The 22,773-nt window shown below is 64.0% G+C and overlaps 1 protein-coding gene and 1 long non-coding RNA gene across 5 annotated transcripts in view; both read right to left on the reverse strand.

Annotated features, from left to right (window-relative positions):
- The window catches only part of ARID3A (AT-rich interaction domain 3A), a 34,479-nt gene extending 12,779 nt beyond the window's left edge, over positions 1-21,700 (reverse strand). For 2 of the 4 annotated variants that reach the window (XR_012501715.1, XM_074351355.1), the window contains exons 1-3: positions 21,238-21,393; positions 17,355-18,009; positions 16,082-16,397 (exon numbers count right to left, since the gene is read on the reverse strand). Coding sequence is in view for 3 of the 4 variants with exons in the window: in XM_074351355.1 (XP_074207456.1) it covers positions 16,082-16,397; positions 17,355-17,749 (711 nt within the window). In the remaining variant the exon portion in view is untranslated. The other 2 variants (XM_074351357.1, XM_074351356.1) reach the window with 2 other exon arrangements.
- Positions 3,544-16,074, reverse strand: LOC141574692 (uncharacterized). The gene is made up of 3 exons (XR_012501716.1): positions 7,114-16,074; positions 4,361-5,843; positions 3,544-4,095 (listed from the first exon to the last, which is right to left on the reverse strand). It is a non-coding gene; the product is annotated as an uncharacterized LOC141574692 (long non-coding RNA).
- Positions 21,701-22,773: the final 1,073 nt, after the last annotated feature.

Genomic DNA, 22,773 nt, shown 5'->3' on the forward strand with positions numbered 1-22,773 from the left:
GTGGCCCTGCCACATCCTGAGCTCACACGTCTCCAGAACCGTCGCCAGAACCGGGAGAGTAAATCTCTGCTGTTCTAAGCCGCTAAGTTTGTGGTCACTTGTTACAGCCACTCCAGGAAGCTCTCATGGGCGGCAGTGACCCTCGGGCCCTTCCTGACAAGGGAGTGACCCATGTGGAGGGGGTCTACCCTGCCGGCACCCTTTTCCCTGGCCAGGCTGCCACAAGAGATCGTGGTGGCCCTCCTGCCTCAGTTTCCCCATCCTTCAAGAACGGTGGGCGACAAACACAATAGCTTCCCCTGAGCTCCCACGACCATCAGGACCCCCATGTTCCCAGCGGGGAAACCAAGGCTCAGGGCAGAGAACGGCCGCTGGGGCAGAGGCAGGCTGGCTAGTGGGGCCATCAACCCCCAGACCAAATGGTGGGAGGGCTGCGGTGGCATGGCCAGTCCCCCATGGGGCTGGAGCATTGTGCGGGGCCATAAAGGGGGTGGGCCGGCCCCCAGCTGCTGGTGGAGGAGGCAGCTTTAATGGCCGTTGCTGTGGGCAGCCTACAACAAAGCCAGGCAGTAAAGGCCGCCCCAGCTTTATGGGGCTCTGGCCTCAAAGTTCCGCACCCCTGTGGGGTGTGTCCTGCCCTGACCAGCCGGCCAGGGCGGCCCACCAGGCCCCAGGGATGAGGGAATAGGGGACGGTGCCCAGGCCCCCCATGGTGGTGTCCAGTTCCATGTGAGCCACTAGGCCTGGCTGCCTGTCCTCACAAGGCTCTGGAGCCACACAGCTGGGCCACAACACGTCCCGGGCCACGCCCAGGCCTGGGTCCCACCTGGGTGCTCTGGCTGAAACCCTGCCCCTTTCAAGATGGACCAGGAGGCACTAACATCGGTGCTGCAAAGCCAGGCTGGAGACTGGGCAGGACTTCAGGAAACCCCTCCCTGGGGCTGAGGCCTGAGATAAACTGCCCCACCGCTCCCTCCCCACAGCCTGATCTCCCTGGGGCCCCTGGGCACTGTGAGCATGGGTCACGCTCTGCTCCCGCCTGTTCTCAAGACCCTCCTCCCCGCAGCCTCCAGGTCCGGCGGGACCTGCCCGGTCCGCTTCCCTCTGACCTCTCACCGGCCTTCTCGCTGCTTCTCAAACCCGCCAGGGGCGACGGTAGCACCTCCAGGCCTTTGACCCGCCAGCTCCTTGTGCCTGGAATGCCGCTCCTGGCTCTGCCCACAGGTCTCTACTCAAACGTCGCCCTCTAGGGAGGCCCCCACCCAACCAGCGGGCACTGTGTTCTCAGTTGGAGCACATTCACCAATGATGGGCGACACGCACCCCGCTATCCCCCCGAGAGCCTCCGGGATTTGGTCGGTTGGGCTCCCAGTGTCTAGAATTGGCACACGGCAAATGCTTGCTAAATGCTCGTCAGGTGGACCTTGACCGTGCAGTGCCACGCAGGGATGGGACCCTCATCCTTTCCCAACTCTGAGATGTGTCCATGCGGGACCCATGCTTTGGGTCAGCTGCGTCCTGGCATCGGTGTGGGGTGGGGGGGCTGGAGTCTGCCCTGCGACCCTGGGCCCACCCCACCCTTCCCAAGCCTTGCCTATCAAGTGAGGACAGAACCTCGAAAATGTGGGATGTGGGTGTGCAGGCCCCCGCAGGTGCTCCCAAGAGTTTCCACCTGCAGGGCGGGGTCGCCGGGACATGCCAGGCCGGCACCCTGTGGCCCCCCCACCCATCTTAGGGTTGGTGGGGCTCCCACCCCGTGAAGGAGGGTGACCTTCGAACAACGACCGAGGCTGGGCCAATCGTGTCTGTCCTACCGCCCGCACCGCCCAGGCCACCGAAGGGAAACTCAGGCACAGGCCAGGCACGGCGAAGGCCCCATCTGGCCCTCAGCAGCCAGAGGGGCCCTCCCGGGCAGCCTGAGCAAGACCTTCCCCTGCCCTCCAGTCTCCCATGGCTCCCCTTGGGCCCTGTCATGCTTTCTGAGCACATCACACAGGACCTCACCTCAGGGCCTTTGCACCAGCTGCTCCTTCCTCTGGAATGCAGTTTCCCAGAGCCCGCATGGCTCCCTCCCCGCCACCTCCCACCTCTCCTCCTTGCCCCCTGATCCCTCCTCTGCCTCAGTTTCCTTCGCAGCTAAGGCACCAGCCAGCCTCACTCCACACACCGATTTCTCAGCAGACACGCGAGAACACATGGTGGACAATGAACACTAAAGTCCGCGTCCCCACACGCGCCTTGCTCTGGGCCCAGTGCTGGCTGGAGGGGGAGGCCGGAGGGTGAAGGAGGGGGGACCCCGGTGGGACACCCCCAACAGAGGGCGGAGGGCCAAGTCGTCCAGGAGGAAGAGATGAAGGGGGCTGCTGGGTTCAGGCAGTGGGCGGGGGAGGGGCGGGAGGAAACCGTCGGGTGACCAGCCCCTCCCCCAAGTGCTTGAGGGGCAAACAGGAAATTCTTGTTTGTGGCGAATGGTGAGCATTATTTTACCACCAAGGCTGCGAGAAAGTGGGGTTGTGCTGCTGACCAGGCCAAGATAACCCTGGGCGGGGTGGGGGGCTGCAGCCACCCTGCAGGGACAGTGGCCCCTCAGGGCCCCACCTGCCAGCCTGGAGGCCAGGGCAGGGCCCAGGTTTGCAGGGGGGAGGGGTGCCACCTGGGCTGCACGCGGGAGACCCCTCCTGGGCAGTGGCCCCTCCTGGGCAGTGGCATCCGGCCATCCCCAGCCTGTCCCCAGCCTGCATGGGGCCCAGGGTAGCGTCCAGCCCAAGGCAGAGGGGCCCTGGCTGTAAAGCAATCACCCGCCCCAGGGCCCCCGGGGAGGACCTTTGCCCCCTTAACGGTGTCTGCTCAGGCCCCCTCCCGGCGCCCTGGCGGCTCCAAAGTCCGCGGGGCCCCACCTTGGACAGACGAGGCCACCAGACTGGCAGGGGGACTCCAGGAGTGAGGCCTCTGTCCTTGGACGGCAGAGACAGGGACCAAACTCCGGAGGAACCGGGAGGGTTCGGGGGACCGGCCAGCCCCCAGCCCCGCAGAAGGACAACTTCTCTGTGGCAGACACAGAGGTGGCAGACAGGTTTAAAGAGGCACGTTTTTCACGGGCTTGTGGGGAACGAGAAACAGACATCTTCCCTGACGGCCAGAACGGCGGGAACAGACAGGCGCCGTCGCACGTGGGGACCTTGGGGGCCCTGCTAGAACCCCCGCCCTCAGATGGGGTCCGGGAAGGGACCAGGGATGAAGGGAGGAGTGAGGCCACGGGCAGGCTGGGCGCAGCCCGGGAGGCTTCACGCCCTCATCCCACCTGCCGTCCTGGGCCTTTAGAAAATATTCACGGAGGCAAGAGTCACACAACATACACTTCACCATCTTCAAGTAAACGATGCAGGGGCCTCTAGTGCATTCACACTGCAGTGCAAACTTCACCTCTGTCTAGCTCCGGAACGTCCCGTCACCCAGTGGAAGCCCCGTCCCCACCAGCAGCCACCCCCCCACCCCCCCAGCCCTGACAGCCAGGAGCCCCCTCCCCGTGTCTGGGGACTGGCCTGTTCTGGACGCCTCACATCCGTGGAGTCACACGCTGCGTGTCCTCCTGTGTCTGCTTCTCTCCCTGAGCGTCGTGCTCTCAGGGTCCGTCCACGGGGTAACGGGTGTCAGGGCTGCTCTCCTGGTCACGGCCGAGCGACGCTCCCGCGTGTGGAGGGACACCTTTGTTTCTCTGTTCACCGCTGACGGGCATTTGGGTTATTTCCCCCTTTTGACTATTACTGTGAATCATGCTGCTAAGAACCTGCTGTGTAATAATCTCACTTATTTCTATTCCCACCATGTTTTGGACAAAAGTTGATTCACTGTAACTCCTATGAACAGAATGACACTGCAGGGAAGTCTGCACTGCTGTTTTTTTAATCTCCCAACATCCCCTCCCCACCAACACCAAGGGCAGCGTGCGGCCGGCCCCCAGGATCGCCCCCAGGATCGGGGAGCTTTCCGTCTTTACATTTTACATCAAGATCAGGCTGCAGGGTGGAGGGAACAGCTCGGTGGCAGAGAGCGTGCTTAGCTTGCACAAGGTCCTGGGTTCAATCCCCAGCACTTCTGTTGAAACAAGTAAGTAAACACCTAATTACCCCCAAAAAACAAAGTCTAATTAAAAAAAAAAAAAGAAGACCAGGCCGTGTCGCCCCTGCTTCGGAGGCCAGACCTCCTGCCTGCGGGCCCGCCTTGTGCACAGTGCTCCCTGCTCACAACCTGGCCGGGCCCAGGGCCTCTGCGCTGCTGGCCCCCACCTGGGCCCCCTCCCCCACCCACGGCTCGAGCTGGGCGGCGCCCCCAGCAGCGCCCCCAGCAGGTCGGGGCTCACCTACTCGAGCTCCTTCGGATGGGCTCCTTCCGCTCTTTCTCCCCACCCCCACGAGAGCCCTCGGGGGCAGACTGGCGATTACGGGTCAGCCGGTGCACAGCAGGCGCCCACTCACGAAGGAAGGGAGGGGGGAGGGGGCACACTTGGGCAGTCGCCCCCAGGTGCATCCTCCACCAAGCTGGCCCCGCGGCCCCCGGCCCCGCTGGTGAACCCCTCCTCACATCATCAGGCGCTGGGAGGCAAGCCCAGGATGACTCAGCAGGGGCGGCTGCTGCCCAGGTGGGCCAGAGCTCGTCCCTGGGGCCCGCTGGCCCCACTCACAGAACCGCCCGTGGCCACAGGGGGAGGTGGGGTGGGGGATGCACCGGGGCGGCAGCCCACGCCTCCCCAGCCCCTCTCCTCACGCCCACTCTGCACTGGGGAACCTGAGCTGGGAGGAGGCACCGTGCACCTGAGGACCAGGTCTCAGTCTCGCCCGGGGCAGACTTCAGTAACCGTCCTCTTCCACCTCCACCGAGAGGCCCACAGCTGCCAGCAGGGAGCCTGAGGCCCAGGCTCAGCGCCTGGCTAGAGACCCAGGGGGCAAGGACCAGGCGGGACAGACAGATGGATGAAGTCGGAGTGACAGTGGGGCTGCAGGAGGAGGTGACGTGGGGTGGAGGACCAGGAGTCGGGAACCCTGCGTGTCTCCACTCCCAGCAGGGGGGTGGGGCTGGGGCCATGTGATCTGGTCACCAGCTGTGGGGGGCAACGGGGGCTCCTGGGACTCAGACCCCCCACAGCACAGCGTGGGGAGGTCAGGGCCAACTGAGAGTTTGGCCTTGGGATTTCGGCCACGTCAATCCATTCTGCAGCCACGCCTGAGCACCTTCTGCATGTTAAAGCCTACGCTGGGTGCTGGGGACACCGCAGTGTGCCTGAGAGCCCCAGAAGCCCCTTGGGAGCCCCAGGCCAGCAAGGGGGACAGGAGAAGTCACACACAGGAGGGGAGGTGGGGAGGAGCAGGCCTCTCCGCTGCAGGACGGGTCAGGGCAGGCTCGCTGGCCGCTGCACACAGCAGGGGCTTAATCAATGTCTGTGAGGTCTCCTGGCGCACCTGCTGGCTGGGCCACCCCCGCCGGGCGCAGGGCCACGCGGCCCTTTCATTTCCCGTCAGCGCTCCAGGGCCGCGGGGGCCCCACTGGGCCCGCAGGAAATTGGGGAAGTGATTCTGGGCAGGGCAGAAACATCTGCCCGCGTGGCCACCAACCCACCGCCCGCCCTCCCGGGCCACCAACCCACACGTGTCCCCTCTCTGAAAAGACACAGCACCTCCACCCACGCCCCAGATATTAATAAAAGTTTCAGAAACGAGTCACGGAGCCTGACCACGAAGCTGACGATGAAAGGCGCTGCTTCCTGGATTTCCGGGTTAGTGGTTCCAGGGAAGTGCCCTTCTCTCCAGGTCGTGTGACCAGGGCCCCCGGGGCCTCAGTCTTCCCATCTGTGAAGGGGACAGGGATGCACCTGAAGCGTCCAGGATGGGGATGAGGGATCACGTGGAGCAGACTGTGCAGGGAGGAGAGTCCGGCTCCGAGAAGATGCGGGGGCACCGAGCAGGGCAGCAGAAGGAGCCACCTTGGTGGCAGCCCCATGTCACAGCTGGGGACACCAGCAGCTCAGGCCTGGAGGACACATCCAGGATGCGGAGCAAGGGAGAGAAACTTCTAGGAAGGCAGTTGCCCCGTGGTGGCACGCAAATGACATGCAAACCGGGGTGGGTGGCCTCCAGTCCGCCTGGGAGCCCCCGACCCATCGGCCTGGCTCTGAGCAGACCGCTGTCTGCACGGGAGCCCATTTCACAGAGGTGCTGAGAGAAGGCAGCGCAGCCAGCCTGGAGCCCAGGGCCAGCCCCTCGGAGCCTCTGGGACGACTCAGGGCCTTGCAGGGCTGCAGGAAGAGGGGTCCTGTTCAAGAGCGCCTGCCGCTGAGGGCCCCAGGCAAATGCTTTGGGGCCAGAGAGCCGAAGACCCAGAATCTTCTCCCTCCCTGCCCCCACCCCAGTTATGAGCCCAGAGCTCCACGCTGCTCTCAGGGCATTTCCTACGAGGGTCCCAGGCCCCTGCAAGCCGAACATGACAGCCTCACTACCACTCAGCCGCTGGCTTGGAGTGGCGAGGGGTCCGAGCCCTGCACCCAGGGCTCAGCACCGGGAATTAAAAATCCCGCCGTGGGGTTTCCTCTGAAGGGAAGCAACCCTGTTTCCCTGCAGAAGAGCTGCGGGCAGCCCCGAAAACGCTGGGAGGGACTTTCCTAGCGGTGAGGCTGTTCTGAAAGGTCTACCTGGTCAGGGAGTGAGGTCCCAGCCCAGGTTCTCCGAAGGGAAATGCAACAGCATTAGGGAGCAGGAGGCCAAGTGGTCCCCGCTGAGAGTGCGGGAAGGAAGGGGGCTGCCTCCCGCCCAGGAGTCAAGAGGAAGGGGCCTCGAAGGGTTCAGGGAGGAGCCTTGGTGAGACCCCAGGCCAAGGGCAGGAGAACAGAGTCCACCCCGCGGTGGCCAGCAGGCTCACAGGGCCCTCAAGCCTAGCCTCGACTGCAGGACAGGGACTCCGCTCCCCAGGGGCAACTGCTCCAGTGAACAGAGTGGGGCTGAGATCCAAGCTGGGCGGCCCCCCCATCCTGGGCAGGCAGAGCCGGGGCCCCACACGCCCACCCTGCTCCACCAGGACCCTGGTGGCAGCCAAACACCAGCTCAAATGCTGACCCCATCTTACAGACAAGAAGCCGGGCCCAGAAGGCCAACATCTGCACCCCAGCGTGGCTGTCCCGCCCACGGCGACGACACCGAGAAAGAATAACCCCAGAGGTGCCCACAGACCCCACTGCCTGTCCTGTCCAAGAACCAGGCTCTCGGTCAGCGAGGGCGTGGACCAGCCGGGGGGGGGGGAACAGGGAGGGGCCGGGCAGGGTGCCAGCTGTGGCAGGGCCAGCCGCCAGGCTGCGGGAGGGCGGCAGCGGTGCCCACGCTCGCCGTCCACTGGGCACTCGCTGGGGCCACTCCTGGGAGAAGAGCAGCTGAGGAGTGATTACGGGCTGATGGGAGGATGGAGGGTGAAGAAAAACGGGGAAGGAGAAAGACAGAGACAGAGACACATGAGGGAGAGAGAAACCAGAGACCCAGGGACAGAGGGACGCGTCCGGGTTCCGGGCCTGGCTCCCCAAGGGCGAGGCGGGGTGGCCTGGAGGTTCACGCTGGTTCCAGCCTCCAGCAGAGGACCCAGGCCCAGCCTGAGTCCCCGGTGGGGGAGAACTTAGCGGGCTCGTCAGAAAAGAGGGGAGAGAACAGGAGGCTCTGGTCTGCAGCTGGCAGCCCCTCGGGCTGGGGGTGCCCCCAGGGCAGGGGGGTCTCACAAGCCCAGAATATCCACATTGGAAGATACTAGTTCAACACCCCTACCGAAGGCGGGGGTTTGAGGGAGTGCTGTTGCAGGGCAGAGGCCGGGGCGGTCACGGGGACCCCCAGAGACCCCTCACGGGGCAGAAAGGGAAGGTTACGGAGCACCAAGGCCCACAGCCACTCCTGGTCACTCCAGCCTGGACAGAGATGCTGGACCCCCCATGGACACTAGCAGGACTCACCCCCACCCTGAGGGAAACCCAAGCCCCACTCAGATGCGCCCCACGGCCCCCCACCTACTCCACGGCCCCACATGCACACCTACGTGGCCGGCGCACAGACCCTCCCACCCGTCTGGACGCCCCCCCCCTCACAGTCCCTCTCGATGTGCCCACGGCCCTGCCACCTGGCATGGTCTCCTGGCACAGATGGACACGCCCGTCCAGCCAGACACAGACACACAGACAGACACACCCTCACCCGCTGGCTCGCAGATAATAGCTCCAGACAGCCTCGGCCGCCCCGCCCAGACGGCCGGCCGGGGCTAGTAAGGAGCAGGCGCTCCGTACTCGCTGTGGGAGGAACACACACACACACACACACACACACACACACACACACACTTGAGGTTTCCTACATCCCGTGCCCACTGAGCAGGGGTTCATTCCCTCCCAGTTCTGGAGCCCAGACGTCCGGAACCCAGGGGTCGCCGGGCCACACTCCCTCCGGAGGCTCCAGGGGAGGGTCCTTCCTGCCTCTTCCAGCTTCTGGGGCCCCAGGCATCCCTGGGCTTGTGGCCCCATCAGCCCAGTTTGCCTCCACTGTCACATGGTTCTCTCCCTGTCTCTGTGTGTCCCTTGCCTTTTCCTAAGGACACCAGTCACTAGATTCAGGGCCACCTCCTTCCACTGTGACCTGGCCTTCACTGCGTCACACCTGCAAGGACTCCATTTCCAAATAAGGTTCCATTCTAAGGACCTGCGCGGACGTGAGTCTGGGGGACACCATTTGCCCCGACAGACTTCTTCCTGGAACGGGCGGTTTCATTTGCCTCTTCCTCATCGTCGGGAAGGCAGGGGTCCCTGCGGCCGCCAGCCTGCAGGGCTAGCAGTCGGTGTTGGCTCTGTGCCCTCCCCACCCCCACCGCTCGGCCCCACGGGACCCCCACCAGCCCTGACCGAGGGGCAGAGCTGCGGCCCGCGCTGGGGCCTTCAGTAGGCAGACTGGTTACCGTTTAACCCTGTGACCCCCAACTGTCCTCTGGCAGAGCGCAGCCGGGTGAGCAGAGAAGGGCGGTCCACCCAGCCCCCGCACATGCCCACCCAAGGCCCGCGCCCCCAGCTGCTCCCCAGCAGCGGACAGCCTTTGCAAACGGGGGCGCTGGGCCTTCCAGAGGGCCTGGGAAGCCCCTCCAAGTCACCGCGGGAGGTGCTGGCTCAGGATCAGAAGACTCAGCAGGTTGAGGGGTCTTTGCATCCAGCAGGGAAACTGAGGCACAGAGTGGGCGAGCCCTGCCTGCCATACCTTGGCGGCATCCCTGGATCAGAGAGGGTGTGCCCCTGCCTAAAACCACACAGCACGTGAGGGAAGGAGGGGATGGGACTCAGTGGGGGCACCCCTGCAGCCCCTGGGGCTCTGGTCACACCCTGCAGCTCCTGGGGCTACGTCAGCAAGGCAGCTTGGAGCCTACATGGGCAGGTGCAGGCGGCTGACTTGTGCCTGGGCTGGCCGACTCAAACCACTGACTTGGGGGGGAACGTGGCTGATGGCTAATGGGCCCCACTGCCACCTCACGCTTCCTGGGACACGGGGTCAGTGGGGCCAGTGGTGCGCACGCAAGGCTCACACGGCGGAGCACTGGGAGCCCGGCCACACACGTGCGCTCATACACGTGTGCTCACAGACCCCACCACGCACACAGCTGCACGCAAACTAAACAGCCATGGGAGACGGTGGCCCACCACCTGTCACATACAGGCACATGGGACATGCCTGGCGCTGGGCCAACACATCTGGGGTACACGAGCCCAGGACACGTCCATGCAGATTGGGGCCACGGAACAGGGTGTGCACGCGGACAGACCCAACACTCCAGACACAGGGACACACATGGCGCTGGAGCTGACAGCTGCCCATAAAGATGCCGCAGATGGGCCACGTGGCCATGGAATGTACATGTGCACACACGGGACAGTCACGACCCCCAGACCCCCCGCCCTGCAAACTCAGACCCTGCCACACACAGAGCCCCCTCCCGAGACAGGGCCCCCCCAGCCCACAGGGACCCCACGTAACCACCAGGTCCCCACATGTGCCCGGACGCCCTGGTCGGCAGGCTGGACCCCACGTGCTCACCCGCACCCATCCCCGCCTGGCAGAGAATGTTGGGCACCACTCCCTCTCTCTGGCAGCTGCGTGTGTTATTAGAAAGCGTGGGGAGGGGCCGGGCGCTTGGCAGCGGCCACCAGGGTGGGGAGCAGCGGTGGGCGTGGGGCCAGGCCGCAGTGGTGGTGACCCCATGGCGGTGACCGGGCGGCTGGGCGGCGGCGCCGGGGCCAGATAAGGTTCTTCCGGCTGAGTCAGTGTGGCTCCCTGGGCTGGCACGGGCAGGGGCACGGTGCCAGGGGCTGGCAGGCGGGCACCTTCCCCGCGCCCGCCATGGCCCAGCTGGCTCCATGCCAGCAGCCGCAGCCGCTTTGATGAGGCGGGCGCTGCCCCAGGCGGCTGGGCCGGCCTCCCGAGGGGCTTCCCAGCACTCGTCCCGCCCCCAAGCTCGGGGCCCAGGGATCCCGCCGCCCCAGGATGACACCCGGCACCCGAGGGACCCAGGGCCTGGCCCCAGGCCCACCCTGTCCCCAACACACCGGATAACGGTGCTGGGCTCACCTGACCTCCAGCCTGTGCCCAGGGTGTGCCTTCTGCCCTGAACATGCTCCTCCGCCGAGAAGCTCTCACCTTCCCCCCGGCCCGGCAGGCCCGGCTGCAGCACTGGCCTCTTCCGCTCCTGCCTGGAGCATGGGCCCTGGAAGGGCTCCCCCAGCATCTCTCTCCCTCGCCCACTCTAAAAGCCCTGCTAAGGCCCCCCATGAGCCCACCTTTGGTTTGCCCAGATGTTCTGCTCACCCCTCCCCCTCCCACTTTACGTCCCAGCCACACTGTTCCAAGGCACGGACCCTAACCCTTCTCTGTCCATCTGGCCAACTCTCAGATATCCTGCAAAGCCCCAGCTCCAAATCCCACTCCTCAGGGCAGCCTTTCCCCTAAGCCAGCCCTGACAGGGCTGGAGTGCCTGGGTCCACTCCTGGCTCCCCAGCCTCCGGGGGCTCCCACGCAGGATGAAGAAAACACCTGCCACCTCCTCCCCAAGCCCTGGCAAGGCCAGCTCCCAACCCCCACACCACACAACCCCAAGCAGCCCTCATGAGCCCGGAGATGTTCACTGTGGTGCTCAAGTTTACAACAGGGGAACAGGAAAACAGAACAATGTGCTGGTTTGGGCCCCACAAGGAAACTGCAGCACTAAAAAGGCAACTCAGAACTCAGATAAAACAGACGGACACAGGGCGAAAGTCACGTGGAAAAGTGGCAGGACAGCAGGGTCCAGCTCGGAGCCCGCAGCCCCCGAGCGGTCACACCTGGACAGCCGTCAGCCCCACTTCTGTGTAAACGGGCAGAGAAAGGCCCGGAGACACCACGGCCGATGCCGGCCGGGGCGGGGTGGGGGCCTTTGGGCCTCAGGCCTCCCTGGAACTCCCACAAGAATGGTGCCAAGTGTTCTTCTGGAATCAAAAAAGGACTTTAAAAATGTTCCTGGTGGAAATGTTGCTGCGATACTCCAGGCTCCGAAGACCAGACTTAGAGGTAATCGCCAAAAGGAAAAAAAAAAAAAGGACATAGTGTGTTTTCCGTAGTCAGTAAAATTCTAAGTGAGCTGAAAGGACCAGAAAAAAAATGTGACCCCAGCCTCGTGCTGAGGACACATCTGAGGCCCCTGGTTTCAGTCCAAGTTGCTGGAGCCTGTCTCTGGGGTACAGAAGGACACCCATGGGAATTCACTGGGCCCCAGGAGGAGGGGAGGGGCCTGGGTGGGGTCCACGGCGAGGGCGGGGCAGCCTCTCAGGGCTCACTGGTGGCCCTTCCTGCCTGAAGGCCTGTGTATGTCTAGGCCCCAGGTCCCGAGGCCCTGATGTGGGTCCCTGGACCAAATGTCTCCATTTCAGTTGAGGAAACTGAGGCTCAGAGCGCCATCCAGGTCCCCCCAGACCCATAGCCAGTGGGCCCCTGGACGTGCAGCCTGCTATGCCCCCAGTGTACCCGGGGGTCAAATCCCAACTCTGACACCTGCCCTGTGTGACTGTGAGCGAGTGGCTTGCCCACTGTGCGCTTTGGTTTCCTCATCCGCACAGTGGGGGCAGTAGGAGTGCCCTCCCCCCCGCCGTGGGACCAAGTAAGGGTACGTGAGACTCAGAAGAAGCTCAACCCGCTGCCTGTGCACATTTAGGCGACAAACAACAGCTAGGTTTGTCATCCCTACACCTCTTGAGCTCATTTACAAGTTGTGCTGAGCAGACATGACCTTGGAAAGTGGGGAGTGGGGGGGGAATATCCCAACATTTAATGCAAATCAAAACCACAGTGAGATAGCGCACCACCCCCACCGGACGGCTGGAGTCAGAGTCATAACCACAAGTGCCAGTGGCGACGTGGAGAAACTGGAACCCTTGTGCGGCTGCTGGGGATACAAAATGCAGCTGCCGCCGTGAACGACCGCAGCTCCCAGTGGGTTAAATGCAGAGTTCCCGTGTGACGCAGCAGCCCCCCTCCTGGGTACACACATTTGTGTAAAACTCGTACACACGTGTTCATGGCAGCCAAAGGAAGAAACAACCCAAGTGTCCATTGGTGGACGAGTGGATAAATACAACGTGGTATACGCACATCTAATGGAATATGGGGGAGGGTACAGCTCAGTGGGAGCATGTGCTCAGCATGCACAAGGTCCTGGGTTCAATCCCCAGTACCTCCTCTAAAAATAAGTAAACCTAATTACCTCCCTTTCCCACCAAAAAAGAAAAAAACAAAACAAAACAAAACCCGAACGGAATATTACTCAGCCACGAAAAGGAGAGCAGCCCTGACACCCGTTCCCACGTGGACATACCCTGAGAACACGGTGCTCAGTGAGAGAAGCAGACACAGAAGGACTCCCCACAGCGTGTGAGTCCATGGATGTGAAACGTCCAGAACAGGCCAGTCCACAGGGGTGAACAGTGGGTTCCTGGCTGCTGGGCTGGGGGAGGGGACGAGGGTAGCAGCTAAAGGGGGCATTTTGGAAGGTTTATCTTTGAAGAGATGGAAACATCCTAAGGTTGCCCGTGGTGATGCCCTACAGCCCTGTGAATGTACTAAAACCACTGACTTGCATCTTCAGTGGGGGAATCGTGCTCTGTGACTTTTATGTCGATGAAACTGTCAACGGAAGTCCCAGCGTTCACGTGCGTTGTGGAGACTGAGGATTCAAACCCTTAAAAGTGGCTGACAAGCTGTTATTCAGCGTCTGCCGGCTTAAAATTCCTCGGTGGTACTCTCGAGAGCCCAGGCGCAGCCCTGCTAGTGACCCGAAGCCACCGGGATATCACCAAATGCCACATGTGACCGCAGCAGGCTGAGATCCTGATCACCATGCGCGACACACGGACCCAGGACAGCAGCGGCCAACTCCGCACACGCCCCTGGGGCCCCACAGCAGTGCTGCTCCCAGCTTTCAAGGGAAGATTCCATGGCCATGAGCCTGAAGCTCCTGGCCCCTCCCCAGCCTGGCTGCCCCCCAGACCCCGTCGCCGATGGCGTAATTTCACGGCTGTCGAGGGTTTTTTGGGCGGAAGTCAGCCCCAGGCCCTGCCAAGACCAGGGAGGAAGAGGCAGAGGTGGTGCCAAGCAGGAGGCTGGCTGGCCTGGCTGCCACGTGCCAGGAAGGGGGTGGGGCAGGCGCCAGAGTCAACATGGCCCCGACATCTGCTGGGCCGGCTGGGCCCGGGCCACTGTTGACACTGGCTGCACAGGTGCCTGGCCAGCTGGGCTGGAGGGCAGCGCTGGCTGCTGGACCTGTCACAAATGGACAGGAAGAAGATCCCAGCACCGCAAGGCAGCCCCTCACCTGACCATAACCTCCCTCAGCCCTCACCGTCTTGGAATCCAGGACCATTCCCTTTGGGACCCAGCCTGGCGGCGTCTGGCCTCCACACACAAGCCAAGCTGCGTCCTACCTCAGGGCCTTTGCACGGGCCATTTCCTCTGCCAGCTACACCATCATTCCTCCGTGTAGTGCCTGGCACCTCCTACGAGACTAGGCCCAAACGCCATATCCTGGGGGGCCTTACCCGCCTCCCCAGCTGGGTGCCCAGCCACATCTCGACCCCCCACCCCACCACGACCACCTTGACCTTCCTATCCATTTGCTTACCAACTGTCCCTGCCCCACAGCAGGGGAGCCGGGCAGCTAGCGGGGACTCCATAGGCACGAGTCTGACTGTGTGACACGGGTCCCCTGACTTCCTCTGGCCTCAATTTCCCCATCCACAAATCGACCCTGGGCATCAGCAGGGCGTGATCATCACGTCCCAGACAAGAAGGACGATGGCTCCCGGAGGCCCCTTGTTCTGGACACGCTGAGGGGGTTGTGAAGTCAGGGCACCTGACCCCTGGACTCTGCCCCGCTGGCCACCTGAAATCCGCCTCCCACCAGCACTGGGCCCCGTGGCTGGGGCTGCTGGGTGGGGCCAGGGCTGCTGGTCAACCTCCAACCCCACAAGGGCTCTGGTCTGGCCACGACCCTATGAGGTGGCGGGTGTCTATCCAGCTCTGGCCCCCCAGCCTGGGGCTGCCCAAGAGAGAGATTCAGGGCAGATGGCAAAAATCCAGTGAACCCATAAACATAATTCGCCCGTAAGGTTCCGGTCTGCGTCATTTTGACCCTGAAGAACGTCAAGAAGCCCAGTTCTGGGAAACCCGCCCCCCCTTGCCTTGCCAGTGTTTTCTCATCTACAGTCCAGATGACAACAGCCCAGCCACGAGGGGCTCCTTGGGAAGGGGAGGGAAACTGAGGCAGGGAGCTGGGCAGCCCTTAATCCAGGGTACCAGCTCAGGCTGGTGTCCACCCACAGGGGCAGAGCCTCCCAGGCTGAAGGGTGCGGCTGGCCACGCCCTAAGGAGGTGACGTCTGCTGTGTGTCACTCCACCTCCGGCACCACCACGGTGCCAGGACCCAGCGGGAAGCTGGGGCCCCACCTAGCCCGAGATGCCTGGGCAGGGGATTAACCCTCCTTCCCATTCCTTGAAGCTGACCTCCTGCCCCCAGGCCTCTGTCCTGGCCATGCCCACCCCAGGGCACCATCTCCTCCTGCCTAGATATCTCCTATTGCCCCCGTCAGCCTCTGGGCGGTCCCCTTCACGCCGTGCGTCCACTTTCCAGTCCTGCACTTTACCTGAGTTCCGCTGGGGTCCCGGTGCCCTTTCCCCAAGTGAGGCTGACAGCAGAGGCCCCACACGGTGGCCCGGCCTCCTGCGCCCTCCGGAGGGTCCCACTGCCCATTCTGGACACCAGCACGGGGAGGGGGGTGACCCAAGGCTGCACACGGTCACCTCCCGGCTCCCATGCACCCCAGATGAGGCTCAGGCGCCAGGCCGGGGAGGCCAGGTCCCCACCGTCCACTCTCAGAGGTCGGGGCAGGGCCCAGCTGGCCTCAGGCTGGAACACAAGCCCAGCCGGCCGCCCTGGCCGCCATCTGGTTTCCATCTGCCCGGCCCAACTTCAAAGGATCGGCTGCCTGGCCACTTCCTCTGCCCTGGCCGCCCGCGGGGAAGGCACCCGGGCGCCCGCTTCCTCCCCACCCCTCCAGAGCCCCAGGGAGCCACCATCCGCGGGGCTGTCCGCACTGACATGGCCACCCTTGTCTCAGCCCAACCTCCACAGCCGCAGCCCGGAGAGACCAGCCTCCACACAATGACAAGGCCTCTGGCCCCGCGTCCCTGAGCCCCGGCCGCTGCCGCGGGCCTCACCACGACCCACAAGGGGCCCCGGCCAGTCACACGGCCTGAGGAGAGGCCATTTCCCCATCGGGTGCTGGCGCAGACACCCAAACTCCACCGCCCACCTTGTGTCCTCACGTATCCACACATCCGCGCACCTAACGGCCGGCCCCGCCCACCCACAGGATACAATCTCCCTTGTGGCTCCTACAGGATCCCCAGAGCCCAGCCCGCAGCCAGCAAATGCCCTGCTGTCCTGGGCCAGTTAGAAGGACCCCAGCAGCAACCTCGTGCCCCCATTTTGACGCACAGCCCACCTGCTTGAACTGCTCCTCGTACGTCCAGTCCCCATGGTCAGGCGGCTGCAGCTGGGGCGCTATGTGGGCAGCCCCTCCGGGGTGGGCCGGGCCAGCCCCCGGGCGCTCCTGGCTGCCCAGTGCTCTCGGCCCGCCATCGCCGCGGAAGGCCTGGAGCGGCTGGGCCTTGCGGGGGAACAGGGCTGTGGGGCCGAGGCCAGCAGAGCCAGGGGGCCCAAGCCCCTCCTCCTCCCCGTAGTCCTCGTCCTCCTCGTCCTCCTCCTCGTCCCCGAGATCTTCCTCCAGCTCCTCCTCCTCGTCTTCCCATTTTGGCTTCCTGGGGCGGACACAGGGTTAGGGGGTTAGGGGAGGAGGCCCCAGCTCACCCCTCCAGCCTGTTTCCCTCTCTGGGCATGGGAGAGCAGCCCCCACCTGCTCTGGCGGCCGAGAAGGCCTGTGAGCATGACCTGTTTAGGGCCTGAGACACATTGTTCTTGTTCCCAGTTAGCCCAGAACAACTAGAGGTGACCCTTTGGCAGATACCCCAGCCCCCCGGCCCAACTGCTAAGCCCAAATCCCCTTCCCTGACCACACTGCAGAGGCTTCCTCACTGGGTCTCCAAAATGTTGACCCAGTTCCTGCCTCGGGGCCTTTGCTCAGGCTGTTCCCTCCACCAGGCATGCGGTTCCCTGCTCCCCCCTTGCCCTCCCTGGGGGCTGTCACTGGGGCAGGGAGACCTCCCCTCACCATTCCTGAAAGCTGAGCCTACCCCTAGCCACCCCCTCCAAGACCCCTGCTTTATATTCTTGCTGGCCTCAGCCTCAGCCTGCTTCCTCGCGCATTAAGTGTCTGCCGAGAAGGACCCCACCAGGGTCTCAGTAGCACCAGCTCGGGGCGTGCATCAGACCTGGTGGGATGCATCCATGAGCCAATCAATGCCCACTCTGTGAAGGTTCCTAATCTGTCCCAGGCAGGCGACAGGGGCCGCTGGCCACACGCAGCTAGTTCCGTTTAAGTTGAAATAAAGCTACAAAGGCAGATCCCTGGCCACACCGGCCACATTTCAAATGCTTGTCAGCCATGGAACACAGGTGGCTCCCACCCCGGGTGGTGCAGATGGAGAAAGGTCCCTAGTCACCCAGAAAGCTCTAAAGGATGGACGCTCTTGGTGGTCAGCAGGACAGGGGTTTTGTCCCTCCTCTGTCGCTGCATCCCCAGGGGTCAGAGCGGCCTGGCACCCAGCAAGTGCTCATTAAACGCTCATTCAGGGTGAACCCCAGAAACCCCAACTCACAGGTCATCGTCGGAGCCTGTGTCCTCGAAGTGTCCATCGTCTTCAGGAAGTCCCACCGCCTCCCTGCCTCGGCCAGGCGGGCCGGGTGAGCCGGGTGCCCCCTCCTGGGCAGCATCCTCGTCCTCCGAGCCGGCGGGCCCATCCTCGGAGCCGCTGGGGCTGGGCGCGTGTCCGAGGCCGGCAGCCGCAGCCCGCATGGCGGCCAGTGCGGCCATCTGTGCCCGCTGCATTCGTGCGTTGTCGGGCTCTCTGTCCTCGTCCGGGGCGGCCCGGGTGCGGGCCGGGGGGCCAGCCGGGGGCTCAGGCGGCGGTGGCTGTGGCTGCCGGGCCTCCAGCTCCTGGCGTGCCCGCTGCTGCCGCTGCAGGAGCGTCTCCATCACGGCCTGCAGCTTCATGGCCCTGCGGGCCGGGCCGCCCCGGGCACCAGGGGTGGGCGGCGGGGGCGGCCCCTGTGGGGAGGGGGCCCGGCCGCACTGCAGTGTGGGGGCCGCGGGGGAGCCGGGGCAGTGCAGGGTGGCGGGGGGCAGGGGCGAGGGCCGCCGGACTCAGGCTGAGGGGTGGCGGGGCATGCCAGCGGCAGGCGGGCACTGCCTCCTCACACAGGGCACCCAGGGGCAGCGGCTGGTGTGTGGCTCATTCACGTGTTTGCAGAAACCTGGGGGGACAAGAGAGACCGTCAGACCACCCCTGGGCTCCTCAGCCCCATCCTCCCCACTGAAGTCAGACCCCCAAAGCCTCTTGGAAAATCCCTTCCATCCATGTCCACCAGGGTGCAAACCCGGAGGCCTCCCCTGGAGGTGGAGGAGCATGCTCTCCCCATCCGCCCCCTCTCTGTCCACCCTCCAGTGGCCTGGGAAGTGGGGTCACCCCACTCTGGGCTCCTGAGGGTCTTGAGAGGGACCCCACGAGTCTGGGCCACACAGAAACACACAGTCGTGGAGGAATACTTGGATTATGGTTTCATAAACAGAGCAGGGGAACAGGGCGTTTCTGGCCTCTGATTGGCTACCAGGGACCAGAGTCCAGGTGCATTCTGGGTTCTGGTTCTGAGTTCTGGGTGCTGCTCGTGGCCGTGCTGGGTGCAGCCCGGTCCGGGGAGTGCCAGGCACCTTCCTTTCTCACAGGCACGCTGGCTGCCCGAGACGCACTTGCTGTTTATGGGCTCTGAGCTGCAGCCCCCACTCAGGCTCTCATCCCATCCCTAAACCTCAACTTCGCTAGACCTCAGTTTCCCCATCAGCACAGTGGTGCCCTAAAAGGCGCGCCCACCTCCCTGTGCCCAAGCAGGATGAAGCGAGTCTATGATGGCACAGACGGGGGGAGGGGCGGGCACAGCAAGCACCACACTGGTGTTGAGGAAGGAGGGACAGATGGCCCCCGGTTCACCGACGACGAGGAAAGCAGGCTGGGAGGGGACCCCCTGGAGGACACACAGCAGGTTCCGGGCAGGGCTGGGATTCGAACCCAGGGCTGGGTGACATCAGAGCCTCCCACACAGCCCCCACGTGCTCTCTGCAGGGAGTTCCCCTGCCCTTTGGGACCCCAGGTGAGGCCGATGTCCCAGAATGCAACGCACTCTGCCCCTAGCCTAGGGTCCCCTTGGACCCCAGCCAACCCTTGCTGCCAAGGCCTCGGGTGGGCTCTGGGCATGGACATCCCAGAGCCTGGCACAGCGGGGCACAACAAAGGACAGGAGGATGACGCAGGTCCTGTCCCGGCCCCCCACCCAAGCCCAGGCCACACCTCCAGCCGCCCAGGCCGCCAATAAAACAGACCAGGCAGAACCCAACAGGTCTGGCAGTGACACCCCAGATGGTACATCACTGGGACAGTGGGGGCAGCAGGGGAGTCCAGAAGCCACCCCTAACCCAGCAAATGAATCCCCTAAGGATCTTGAACAGCTCCTGGAGCACAGGGGGCCCACACACAGGAAGGGGCTGACACAGTGGGTGCTGGCTGCTAGAGGCTCCTGGTAGCTGGCTGACACTGACCAGCCTGGCCACCCTCCCAACCCCTCCCCTGACCTGCTAAGAGAAAGAAGCCTGACCCCACCCTGGGGAGACCCTTCCAGCCTTCCCAGTCACAGGAGGGGCCCTTTCCCCAGTCCTTGGGGCTTCCAGCAGGATGGGTGAAAGGACGGTGGGGGATGCAGGTGAGCGGCCCCTGTGGGAAAGTGGGCAGGGACCTGTCCTGGGAGGGCCTCAGGATCCAACAGGGGCAGGGGTCCCAGGGCACAAAGGCCCTCTCCGAGGCCACAGCGCTGGAGAGTGACCAGGCTAGCCTGTCCTTAGAAGCAGCAGAATAGCACCCAGCCCCCACCCCCCAGGGGCAGGCGGTCACCCCCAGCACCAGCCCCAGCCCCAAGAAGTGCTGAGGGGACATTTCTCACCCAGTGTCTAGTCTGGTCTGCCGCCCCTCCCCCACCTTTGACAACTTCAAGATGAGTCCCCCCTCCCCACGGAAACGCTCTGGGCAACGCCCCCCTCTTTGGGGGGCAGAAGGAAGAGGCCAGAGGAAGCCACTCCCCCCACGCCATCCCCCTCCCCAGGCCTGCTGGGTTTAATGACCCTTCCGGGTCCACGGTGGGGGAGGGGAGCAGGGCAGGCCTCCACGCTGGGGCTGGTGGAGGGGGCAGGTGGGAACCCTAGAGCCCCCTGGGCCCGGGCAGGACCCCCCATGGCCGCCATTAACCCTAAGCGGGTGACGCCCGCCCCCCTCCAGACCCCTCCCCCCAGGAGCCCTTTGTCCTCGGCCCTACCCCCACTTTATGACAACCCCAGGGGAGAGGCAACCCCTGGCAGGGACTAGGGGGGATGGGGGTGCTGGGTGGTCGTTGGGACCTGGCTGGAGGGGCGGGGAGGAATCTGGGGCCACACCCTCCCCCCCAATGCCTCCCGGGGAGAGAGAGGTCACCCGCTCAGCCCAGGGCTTGCAAAACACGGTTATTTAAAGAGTTGTGCAAGGCTGGGGCCCGCGGGTGGCGAAAGGGGGCCCTCACTCCACCAAAGGAAGAGAAGGGGGAGGGCGGGGCAGAAACCTGGGGAGGGGGCTAGCAGAGTCCAGCGGGGGCGGTCTGGAGGAAGTGAGAAAAGAAACACTTAAGAAGAGAAGAAATAAGAAGACAGAAACCCCAGTCCGATTTCAAAGGCTTCTTGGAAAGCGGCAGATTTGCATGGTGGGGGGGCAAACCCTCCAGGCCGGGCCACTAAAAACGGAAGATTATTGACAAACCGGCCGCCCAGGTCCGCCGAACGTTGGAATTGACCAACGCGCGCTCCCCGCGCTTCCTGCGCCCGCTTTTGTGTCTGGGGGGCACTGAACGGGACAGGGGGGCCTTTTCCCGAGGATCCTCACCAGAGAGCCAGGGCTCAGGCCGAGCCCACCCCGGGACGGAGTCACGATGGTGTTCCCTCCAGGGGCCCCTTTCTGCCCCAGAACCGACACTTTATAAATAAACCATCCAAGCTGGGGAGGGTCGCCACGGAACTGCCCTCCCCACCCGGCGCTCCCACTCCCCTTGGGGATCCCAAATGAAACATCTAATTTCAGGGAGGAAAAAAATGAAATAACCCAGAGCTTAGCCCCCCGCGCGCGCATAGAGACCATTTCCTTCCGCTGGAGGGTGGGGGCGCGCACTCGCGACCCCCGATCACCCCCGGACCCGCCTGGGTGCAATCTGGTAGGGGGTGAGGTCTTCAAGGGGGACGCAGAGAAAAACACCCCAACTCTGACCCACTGGGACCGCCTTCCCGGCCCTGGACCCCCACCCACGTCCCTGACCAACTTTGGGGACCCCCCCTCATTGGCTTCCAGGGCGCACGGCACCCACCCGGGACAGAACCCGCGATTTGAAAGGCCGGCCCACCCCTCGCCCCAGCCTCACCGCGCAGGGCCCGCTCGGGGGGCGCAGGGCCCGCTCGTGGGGCGCATGCCCCACGCCTGGCGTCCGGCCCTGCCCCGGCCGCGCCTGGCCTCCGGCCCGGGCCGCAAGCTGCGCGCTACTGGCTCCCGGCCACCGCCGGGTTTGTGCCGCGCGCCGACTCACCAAGACGCCGGCCGAGTCCGCGTCTACACCCCCCACGGACCCGATTGGTAAAAGTCTCCCCGCGCGCGGCCTCCCCCGCCCCTCCCCTCCCCCCCCCCGACCGGCGCGCTCACCGCCCCGCAGACAAATCACCGGGTGACAAATCGCTCTCAGATGCAAATACCTCGCCGGTGATTCAGCACCGCGGCCCAGGATGCGGGGAGGGGTCTCGCGAGGCCCCCTCCCCCTTCCCGGACGCCCCCTCGCCCCCGGAGTTCTGTCCGACGATGCACGACTAGCTCAGGGGTGTTGGGGAGGGGGAGAGAGTGGACGGAAATTTTCAGGTCGCGGCCCCTTTAAAGGATAATAAATAATAAAAGGGAAGGGGAACCGGGACGCGGAATGCCCCGCCCCCTATCTAGGGACGGTGGGCAAAGTGCGCGCCGTGGCCGGGAGCGCACAGGGCGCCTAGGGTGCGGGCGGGGTTGGGAGCGCCCTGGGCTGGGGGAGGGGAAGAGATTGGGCCTCCGCGTGGAAGGTCTTAGGGGATCCGAGCCTGGTCGGAGACCCCTTCGCCATCTTACTGAGCACCTAGTATGGACCTCCTGGGCTCGGAGTTTCACCCCTGCCCCTTAGGCTGAAGAACCCGCCGGAGTGACTTTACCCCCTAGAGCAGTGCCTCTGTTTCCAAGTCTGTAAAATGGGGATTAGAGACCTGGTAAAGTAAGGATTTGCGGTGATGGGAAAAGAGAGCGGGGCGGGGTCGGAGAGAGGGAACTGAGGTCCCGCGATGGGGGCGCTGCACGATGGGGGGGGGGGGTGGCGGAGCGCGGCTGCCAGGAGAGGGGCACGGCCTTGGCAAAGTCGTAGGGGTGGGCGAGTGCGTCCTGGATCCCCCCAGAGGGCACGTCGCGAAATCGTGATGACCCCTACCCCCCGACAGTCACCACCTCTTGGGAACCTGATAACCCACACCGTCTAAGAGGAGAAACGAGGTTATCACCTTGGTAATAATAGTTCAACAGTAATTTCCATATTCTGAGCCCTTGGTTGCCCCACCATATGCCCAACGCATGAGGCTCACCTCTTGGTGTAGCAGAGACTCTCCATTTCTGAGAGTGGGAAACTGAGGCCTGGCATAGGTTAAGGTTAAGGTTAGGGGGAATGTGGGGGTGGGCATGTGAACTCAAGTAGGAGGTCTCAGCCCCTCAGGCCACTGCTGGGAGCTAATCGCAAGGGCCCAGGCTCCAGCCCAGATAAGAGTCAAGTGGGAGCTTGGAGGGCAGGCAGAGGCCACCCAGAGGGCCCCAACTTCTGGAAGGACTGGAGTCCCTGAACTTGAGTTGGGGGGGTTGTGTACAGCCCCCCACACACACACACAGAGCACAGCGCTGC

The sequence above is a fragment of the Camelus bactrianus genome, chromosome 22, assembly GCF_048773025.1.
Source record: "Camelus bactrianus isolate YW-2024 breed Bactrian camel chromosome 22, ASM4877302v1, whole genome shotgun sequence".
NCBI lineage: Eukaryota > Metazoa > Chordata > Mammalia > Artiodactyla > Camelidae > Camelus > Camelus bactrianus.